The following is a 10,000-nucleotide window of genomic DNA, read 5'->3' on the forward strand; positions in this document are numbered from 1 at the left end:
GATACAGCCATTTAAAAACGTCAAAATTACAAAGAAAATTTTAATGTTTGGTCATCCGGACACAGCATCTGGATGGCCATATATACATTTCTTTGTAAATCTTGACGTTCTTAAATGGCTGTATCTTGCTTAATATTGGGCCTACTTACACCAAACTTGGGGATTTTGTAAAGCTTGGTGTTAACTTTCTGAATATGTGGATCACTAGTTGCTAATCGCATAATTTACAGACTCATACCTAGTCCTTTTTGGCTTGAAATCAGGCAATGTCAATCAATTACAACCTCCACTGTAACTTCCACTAAAACTCTAGGATGAAAATGCTGAAACCACTCTCTCTCCATTGCCTTTTTTGTGTTTTTTTTTTCTTTTGGTTATTGGCATAGGATTAACACCAATTCATTGCACATGTTTTGGGATGAGATTGTTCATTGTTTGGCTTCATTTTTAATAAAATATCCAGTAGGCAACTCTATTTTTCAGTTACATGTAAGTTGTACTAATTCTTCTCCTGTTTTGTTTGGTCATTACATACTATCAATTAGAGGATAAGACTAATAGATTCCTTGCTGTGGGTCTTTTCAGTCAAGACTACAACTAAAATCAAATCTGTTATACGATCATACAAGAAAGTTTTGTCATGGTGACACCCTTGCCAAAAAGCTAGTGTACATCTTTATTCTTAAGACATAAAGACATCGTGTGGTCATTTACAACAAAGACACACGGCAACATGCAATTTTTTTTTTTTTTTAATCTAGCAATCTAACTCAACGAGAAAGAAAGGACTCTGCAGAAATAGTGTCATGTTTTTGTTGAGTATGCACAAGCCATTGTTTGGAGACAGTTTCAATCCCAGGCCAAGTCTTGATCACACTCATAAACGCCATATTGATTTTCGTACTAAAGGCTCGACTTTGACCTTCGCCTTGTCAAAAATATGATGCATACGCTGCCGAAAAAGGTTTGGGCTGCGGCAACTTAAAAACGCTTGACATATTTTCTGCAGGGCCTCTCTTGCTTGCCCTCTGGTGAGTTTACAGAGGCTCTGCTCACAGGGTGGCAATTTACTTCTTAATCCCAAAAGTACAAAATTGTCAAAGTAAGAAGGCACAAATTTGCAACACACCAATTTGACATACTGTAAGCAAAAAAAAATTATTTATAATATTATTAATTTTTGTAGTTAAATTGACACTGTCTTAAATAAACTGGTAATGTAAATGGATTTTTTTTACTACTCAGCATTTTTTTTTTTAATTTTCATTTTTAATTTGCACCCTGAGTACTTTGCAACTACCCATCACAAAATCATAAGTTACAGTACTCTCATTTTAGCCTTGAATGGTTTTAGGTCACAATACTAACTTCTTACTAACCGAGCGCAAGGGCCGTACTGGGGAATATTGGCCTGAGGTCATGGCGGTACGGACCGAGCGCAGCAAGGTCCGTACAAAAAAACGACCGAGGGCCAATATTCCCCAGTACAGCTCGAGCTAGCTTGGTTAGTAAGTAGTTTATTATATGGCTTTTTAATTACCTTTTGCTTTGTTTTTTCCAGCCTGTAATCGGCCTGTGGGCATTACGGGAGAATAATGCCCTACAATTCAGTCACAATTAGCCAATCAGAGCACGCGTTATATCAGCTACAAACACAAGCCATATAATAAAGTATGTTAATCCCAGACTGCATGTTTTTACATTGCCATAAACCAATCAGAAGATAAAGTATATGCAGATGATTAACACTTTCCTTATAATATCTTATGACAACGCTATTTGGTAACAATGTATTGCCATGTTATACAGTGTTTATAACATGAAGACAGGGCTTTAGGTTGTATGGATAATAATAAACAAAATACACGTACCATTGTAGAGAAAAAGAAACAGATACATGTATGCAGTGCTCTTGGCAAGTACTCTCGAGCATGTTTTTCTTGTTTCCACATTATACGTTTTACCTTACATATTTATATCAAGGATTGACTCCTAAAAGCATAATACCAGTACTCTATTCAAACACAACAGTGTGAAGACCTGCAATATGAAAATTTTAAAGTGTAGGTCAGGTTTTGTAACAAAATGGCATGCTTGATTTTGGGATTTGAAGTCAGGCCAGTGTGGTCCTAGTCAGTATCCAATGAGGTTAAGAATAATGTTGTTACTGTTCATGGAAGGAGTTCTTTAATTATGAGTTCTTTAATTCTTTAACAACTATCATTGTTGCTGATGACTTAGTTTTGTGTAAAAAGATGGAAATGATGAATTAAACTTCTGGAGGTATCTTTTGTTAAATTTGTGGTTTTTGTCTTGTAAATATCAGGGCCAGGGTGAGAGTGTATATACATGTAGTGTACTTTGCTACCACACACATAAATCACCCAAGAAATCGCATCTTACATTTATTGTATTGGGTAATGTAAAAATAATTATATATCTGACAAGATGAAAAGGAGCAAAAATGTTCATTTGCCATCCTCTTTTTGGGAAATGCAAGGCATAATTTGCTGGAATCTGTTCAAAACTCGGACAGTGAGGTGCATGCTCCCCCTGAAAGATGTTTGCTAAACTGAAATATTTCCTTTTAGTTCTCAAAAGAACGTCTACTTCAGTCAGTTTTGTAACTTGCTCACAAACTTTATTTACACTACTGGTCCAAGCAAAAAATTATACAGTATTAGTCTAACCACAGAAATTACACATACCGGTAACTGTTTTGTTACAATGTACAAGATTTTACTGCCAAGGACGATGATTCCATTTAATGGTCACTTTTTGCATAAGCATTGTGTGAGTGTAAGTTAAGAATATGAAGTTCAGAATCTATTTGGTTGAAACTCTGGTCTTCTTACTCCATGAAAAGTTTGCTCCATAAGATTTAACTTTGGGCTTGACTTCATGCTTGTCATCTATTTCATAATTCCACCCTATGTAGCAAGATGGGAAGAAAACAAAATTGCTTACATTAATTTTAGACGGGTATGAAACTAACTTGACATAACACTTTATGCCAAAAATATAGGGAAAGTTAAGAGCAGAAAGTGTTGTAAAGGAAACCGTCTTGTAATACAGTAAAAGATAACCTATAAAATCCACCAACAAACCCACAGAAAAACAATTTGTTTTTCCTGCAACAAAGCATTAGCTTAACAAGCACTTACCCTGTTTCTCAGCATAATTAATAGCAGCTTCTTTAGTATTGAATGTAAGACACATATTAGACAGTGGATCAGCACTAAAAGCAAAAAAAGTATATTACAGTGTTGAAGCCTGTCCCAGTGAATATAGTTGCACCTTCCTTAAGGGGCCACCCTCTAATAAGTGGCCAGTACTTAAAGTCCCAAAATAATTGCAGAATAATTATTGTAACTGAAAGCTCTATTAGGCAGTCACAGCCACCTTTTGACCGTACCGATAAGAGTTCTATTGTTTTCACCTCTATAATACTGCCACCAAGAGTTTGATACACTTAGTTTGTCTTTGTTTTAAAAATGTGCTTTCCCCCCCCGATCAATGTTGCTAAACGAAACAAAGCATGTTGAACCTGGGCTTATCAACATTGGTTGTAGGGGGGAGGGGGATGGCTGACAGGGTGCTATATCAAGGATGTAGTGCGTAAAGCAACCACTGTTTTTAATATTCTCAACCCTTTTTGTCCAAGATTGTCTAGGGATCATTTTGCCCAAAAACATGAAATGTGTGTATGTAAGTACAGAAAAGGAATATATATCAGTCATAGGCATGTCATCATGGTATTAGATTCACAATTAGAGGTAATTAACCCCAAATAAAGAAAAAACAATGTTACATCATCATTGAGGCCGTAGTGTGTAAAGCAACCACTGTTTTTAATATTCTCAACTCTTTTTGTCCAAGATTGTAGGTTAAAATGATACATTTTAATTTTTCGATAAATAAATGTAGAAATAGAGATGCGCCAAAATCCACAGTTCACTGATGCTTTATACAAGGCTGCTCTGTTAAAAACTAACTTTTTCTTGAAATTTTCATAGTCATTCTCAGCCCTCAGCTCATGAGGGAGTGTGTTCCAAAGTGTTGGGCCATATGCAGGGACTACCAAATAGTCTTTAGAACCAGAATGCAGCGCTCGTGTGGGCTTGTATGACATAACGGTTTCACAAAGATATGATGGTACCACATTCTGAAGACACTTGAAGATCACGAGTAGGACCTTGAAAGCAAAGTCGCGTATCCAAAGGTAACCAATGCAGTTGACGTAGGATGGGTGAGATGTGATCATACTTCCTACAGCCAGACACCATGCAAGCTGCAGCATTCTGCACACACTGAAGTCGTTTAATGAGATACTTTGGAAGGCCAGTGAGGAGAGAATTGCAATAATCCAACTTGTTGGTGATAAATGCATGGACCAAAGTTGACAAGGAATCTGTACCAAGGAAGTGTCGAATGCGCCAGATCTTCCTGAGATGCCAGAATGAAGTTTTGGTGATAGAGGTTATGTGCTTCTCAAAAGCGAGAGATTCATTGTAGATCATGCCAATATTACGACAGGTTGCCACAGGGGATATGCACTCTCCTCCGACCACAATGCTTGAGATGTCAGGAGCAGGGATGGCGCAGTGGTGAGAGCACTCGCCTCCCACCAATGTGGCCCAGGTTCGATTCCCAGACCCGACGCCATAAGTGGGTTGAATTTGTGTTGGTTCTCTTCTCTGCTTCGAGGGTTCTCCGGTTTTTCCCCCTCAGCAAAAACCAACATACAGCTGATTCCACTTGGCTGTAAGCTGTGCTCCAATGTCACACATGGACCGTATAGCGGCTGCCAGAGGCGCCATTGTATGCTTTCGGTTCGACCTTGTTGAGCGGCGTCGTTGCTGTACTTGCAACGGCGATTAGCCACAATAATAATTATTATTATTATTATTATTATTATTATTATTATTATTATTACTATTATTATAGATTTTTATTGACTAGTATGCTAAGACCAAAGAGAAAGACATATGTAATGGATTTTTTTTATAATGCATATGAAATGGGCTAGGTCACGCAATTTTAGGCAATTTCAGCACTGATCGAATGGTCATAGAATTAACTAAAATATCAAAATAACTGTTCAAAACTATAGAAGAACTTTAACAAAACACAGGGAAGATAAGAAGGGACATGGATGGACAAAACTGGAGAGGATTGAAATGGATTGAATTTGGGTAAATTTGAAAAACGTTGGCCCACCTTTCTTCAAATTTATATCAGTCTATATCAAAATGTTATTTACACAGCTGGAAAATCATTTTCAGTTGTTATGTGGCTGTGATTTTGCAAATGAAAGACTCTTGCTCTGCCAATTTGACATTTAGAGCTCATAATTAACAAAATTAAACAAAATTACCGAAAATAGCGTGACCTAGCCCCTTTAAATGATTTATTATTTTATGATTATTACCATCGTAAAATTTAAGATTTTTCTTTGAATTTGCTAATAAAGTTATTATTATCATCATCATCATCATCATCATCATCATCATCATCATTATTATTATTATTATTATTATTATTATTATTAGGAAGTGGGTCACGCTGGGAGTGAAATACCATAAGTTCAAATTTATCATCATTAAGCTCCAAGAAATTCAAAGACATCCATATATAAACATCAGCAATACAGGTTTTAATTGTAGACTTAACGCTTGACAATTCTTCTGGACAGGCAAGATTAAAGGCCAGGTAAGTCTGGGAATCGTCTGCATAACGATGAAATTGCAGCTTGTGCCGTTGCATGATGTCTATCATTGGTGCAAAATACAAAGAAAAAAAGACCGGGTGCCGACGAATCCTTGTGGGACACCAAAGGTTCGATTGCATGGAGACGATACAGTGTTGTTTATAATTACAGCTTGAGATTGATGTCTTAGATAGGATTCAAACCATGCTAGAGCTTTGTTAGTAATTCCATAATGAGATTTAAGTCTAAGGAGTAAGGTAGTTTGTTCAAAAGCAGATGACAAATCAAGCAGAAGTAGAACTACCGGATTTCGCTTATCCAGAGCTGTAAGTATATTATTCTGGGCCCGGTTCCTTGAAAGCCGATTAACGCTAATCTAAGATTAAAAATTAACCAAGCAGTTTATTTCTCTACTCCCAAATGCTGTTCAACGCAGAGTTTGGGCAGAACTTTACATGAGAAGACGTCAAACTTGAAAAACAAAAATAAGCAAAAGAAACTTTCACCAAAAAGTTGAAAACGTGAAACAAAAGTTTACGCTAATCCTGGATTAAGTTAATCAGCTTTCGATGAACCGGGCCCTGGACTTTGAGAAGTGTGGTCTCTGTGCTGTGCAGACACTTGTAGGCAGACTGGAAAGGTTCCTGAAAGTCATTCTTAGACAAGCGCTCATTTAGTGGAAGAATGGCAGCTTTTTCAATAACTTTAGAATTGGAAACAGGATGGTAGTGTTTATAGACACCAGGATCAAGTGCACCCTGCTAGCAGTGCCTTTCTTTTGCTTGCTCGGTTTTGGCGTTCTCGAGAAAGACTCTGCATGAATCAAGTAAGCGCTTCATGTTGCCAGGATACAGTCTCAAACCCAAGCCTAATATGCCAGTTCTCGCGGCTACCTTGGTTTTTCACAGTACAGAAGGCTCAATTATAACCATCGGTTTTATCACATAACAGATGCTCGCACTGGAAAAACGGTTTGACAAGAGAAAACAAGATCGACTAGTCCAGAAGTTCGGGTTGCCGTGGGCCTCAAAGCGTTGATGTGATTCAGACAGAGCCTCCTTTTCTCCTCCTCAGTAAAGAAAAAGACAAAAGGAGGCTCTGCTCGCAAGGTGGATCAAGTGACAGCTACTTTAGTAATGGTGCAATAACAGATTTCTTGAAAGACGATCGAAAAATGGATGCACTCAAGTAACAATCCATGGCAATACTGCATGAAGATGTTCCTTAAGTAGCCATATTGATAGGGGGTACAAACAGCATGATTTAGATGGCAAGGAACAAACAATCTCCTTGGCAGACTGGGATGATACAGGATGAAAATCACACAGTTCACACTGTGGGTTGGTGAAAAGTAAGTCTTCATTCAGTACAACACAATTTTCCACCAGACTGCTGTGAATGGCAGAAATATTCTCCACAAAAAAATGAGCAAGCTCTTCAGCCAGATCTTGATCAGAAGCAGACTTGGGTAACACCTTATCATTCTTGTGATGAAGAAGCTTGTCAACGGTGCAAAACAGTTTCATGGCTAACAGGATCTCATTGTGACTTTATCTATTGTAAAATCAAATGATCTAATGTGCATATTAAAGACGATGTCAACATCAAGTTACAGAGAATAACTCACAGTCAATATTGAAAGGGTAACACTGATTTATAGCAACACAGACGACACTAAAAGTATGACAAAAGAAGACAGCGACATCCATCTTTGTTAGTTATAAAGCAACGTTGGCACAACACAAGTCATGCAGAAAGGTGACATGACTGCTCCTCCTTACACGTCCTCTAAACCAATACAATGATGAACACTGTATACTGTACCATTAATAATATTGTTTTCAAAAGTTATTTGAATCACTATCACCATTTAGAATGTATAATTAACTCTGTTCCACCCTTCCTTTGCAATTTCGTCAAATTGCCTCAAACAACTCTTGGGTATAAAAGGGTTCACCTTGCAATAATAAGTAAAAACAGGAAAAATTTTATGTTTGCATCTCTTTACTGTCATTAAGAAAAGACATAAGGACATACTTTGAAGCCCATCCCATTAATGGATTTTCCCATCGCTCCATGGTGTCAAACTCAATGTGCCAGTTTCGAGTGTTAAATGTTCCAGACTGCATCGCATTTCTAGCAGGGACAAAGATCCTTGCTTTTCGCTCTTTGACAAGCCACTCTGGAACACCTGTTGTGGGGAAAATGACCTCCTGGAAAGAGAAAAAGCACAAATTAAGCCACCACATCAAAAGAGTGTTTTGAAGTTTAAAGGCTAGTGATTATTTGGCTTATAAACATCCAAAACCTTTGAGCATCAATCCTGACTCTATACTGGGCCGAAAGTCCTTGGCTACAGTACCTCGCAAAGAAACGTCCTTGTTGGTGTCACCTTGTCGTAAACACGGCAAAACATTGGCTACATAAAATTAGTAACTTCTTACGCCACAACACTGTGTAGATTCATTTTTAGGAACTGTATGATGCAATCCCATATTTGAATCTGTTTCTTCTATAATATTAATATTTCATCCGTTATCCTCTGTAATTAATGCTACTTTACAACAATTAATTTAAGTTTATATCAACTTTTGCGGTCGTCCCGTTATCTTACGACTTTTATTTCCTTAATCCGTACGACGTTAATTTTTCCCTGCGCAGTCAGAATCCGGGGTGATTAATATTCAAGAGAAAACTGGAACCAGAGAAAAAATCCGGATTTATATTAGAAAAGATGGGATTAAACTCCATGAACTTACCTTTCCATCTTCATCAATAACTTCCAATTCCTTCTCTTGTTTTGGAATCACAGAAGGCGTCGACTCAGTTGAATACAACTGCCACAATCCTACCAATGGTCGCACAAGACGACTGAAATTCGCTCGATAGATGTGTTTGATCATGGGAGCTGCCATATTGTCTCTTAACAAACGGTTGAAGAATGGGGGGAGCATTAGCCTGTTCCAGTCTCCCAGATAGACGACTGCGTGGGAATATAGCGAGTAGGGGCTAATTCGCTCTTTCCCCTCTTTCCCTACTATCTGGCAGGCTGGGAGGCTAGGAGAGGACAGTCCTAGGAGAGCCAGGCCAGAGAGTTCCACGGAGACATTTAGAGACGCTTTCACGTCAACAACTGCCCCGTGAGGGTCCAAAAATAGGCTTTTGTAATCCCGCATCCCGCCATCCCGTCGCAATGAGCATTTCCATCCCCATCCCGCCTGGCGGAAACCACTTTGCTTCAGCTCAACGCCATATTTCAACTGATCGACAGTTTGTTATAGATTCTGACTACAATACAACGAGCTACGAGTGAAATGTTATGTAGGATGTGTCAGTCAGTCGTACAAATGCAAGACAAGCATACTACAAGAACTTAAGTTACCTAAATATAATCTCCTAGAAGTTGTGCTATGCCAGATGCGAAAAACCACTAAAAAACACCCTTTAGACGTGGCCAAAAAACGTGTGGAAACGTATTCCTCCTCTAATGCGGCAGCATAAAACCCCGAGGAAAGGGTGAAAATAATTAAAACAGCACATAATAAAAAAGTAAACAGACAGGGAGACTGAGTGACCCACAATCTTGGACAAATTAAATGGAAAATTGAGACCACCCCTCCCCCCAAAATCAGTGATGGGAAAATGGCGTATTTTGGCCTTCTCGCGGCTTCATCCTTGATTTGTGGGGGAAGGGGGCATTTCTGTTCCATTTTATTCCGTCCAAGATTGTAGAATGACCTAAGTCTACGCCGAAACTGTTTTACCCTTAACTAATCCCGTGACACCCGGCGAACCTCTCCATCGTGGCGTCAGAATATTTCTGCCCAATTCATTCATTCATTCATTCAATCGTCAGAAATTACATCTTCTAATAACGTACTCCCATTAGCGGTGATGTCATGACTTAACTTACGCAAAAGTTCAGTTAGACTGAAAAACGCCACTTACAGAGGATTGTTATGAGTGAACATTATGTGCTTGCATTTCTATTTGCTGTCAATGTTGAAAAGATGCACTTAAGTCAGCACAGGTGAGGGGCAAAATGCGCGGTAATGAAGCTGTTTCTTTGCTGTGCCTTACCCAGCGCAACTGAATGTAACTGTCAGCAACGACAGGTGCTGGCCGGCCATTTTCAAGAGACAGCTGATTTCCCGCTCCTGGCTCTACTTTAGAAACGCATCGACCGTTAAAACGAACAGATGAGACAAATGGGGATGTTGCGCCCGTGAGAAAATCTATATCTCGAGTAATTTGTAGATTCCCTTAATTGCTTTCTTCTTCTATAACTGG

At 38.5% G+C, this 10,000-nt stretch overlaps 2 protein-coding genes across 2 annotated transcripts in view; one reads left to right on the top strand and one right to left on the bottom strand.

Moving 5' to 3' along the window:
* The window catches only part of LOC137992841 (endophilin-A2-like), a 22,857-nt gene extending 21,638 nt beyond the window's left edge, over positions 1-1,219 (top strand). Inside the window, exon 10 of the mRNA XM_068838378.1 lies at positions 1-1,219. This exon is cut by the window's left edge and continues 783 nt beyond it. The gene's annotated coding sequence lies outside the window, so the exon portion shown is untranslated.
* A 1,400-nt stretch (positions 1,220-2,619) lies between these two features.
* On the bottom strand, positions 2,620-8,675 carry LOC137992843 (NADH dehydrogenase [ubiquinone] iron-sulfur protein 4, mitochondrial-like). The gene is made up of 4 exons (XM_068838380.1): positions 8,470-8,675; positions 7,748-7,923; positions 3,165-3,238; positions 2,620-2,930 (listed from the first exon to the last, which is right to left on the bottom strand). The coding sequence occupies exons 1-4, from the start codon at positions 8,662-8,664 to the stop codon at positions 2,827-2,829; spliced, it is 549 nt and encodes a 182-aa protein (XP_068694481.1). The 5' UTR covers positions 8,665-8,675; the 3' UTR covers positions 2,620-2,826.
* Positions 8,676-10,000: the final 1,325 nt, after the last annotated feature.

Source organism: Montipora foliosa, chromosome 2, assembly GCF_036669935.1.
Source record: "Montipora foliosa isolate CH-2021 chromosome 2, ASM3666993v2, whole genome shotgun sequence".
Classification (NCBI taxonomy): Eukaryota; Metazoa; Cnidaria; class Anthozoa; order Scleractinia; family Acroporidae; genus Montipora; species Montipora foliosa.

Bases quoted from the DNA above. Each gene is read 5' to 3' on its own strand.
- LOC137992843 (XM_068838380.1), bottom strand. From the start codon at position 8,664: ATGCTCCCCCCATTCTTCAACCGTTTGTTAAGAGACAATATGGCAGCT. The intron at 7,924-8,469 runs GTAAGTTCATGG...TTCTCTTTCCAG, and splicing joins TTATTGATGAAGATGGAAAG to GAGGTCATTTTCCCCACAAC. The intron at 2,931-3,164 runs GTAAGTGCTTGT...CTTGCTACATAG, and splicing joins TAATTATGCTGAGAAACAGG to GGTGGAATTATGAAATAGAT.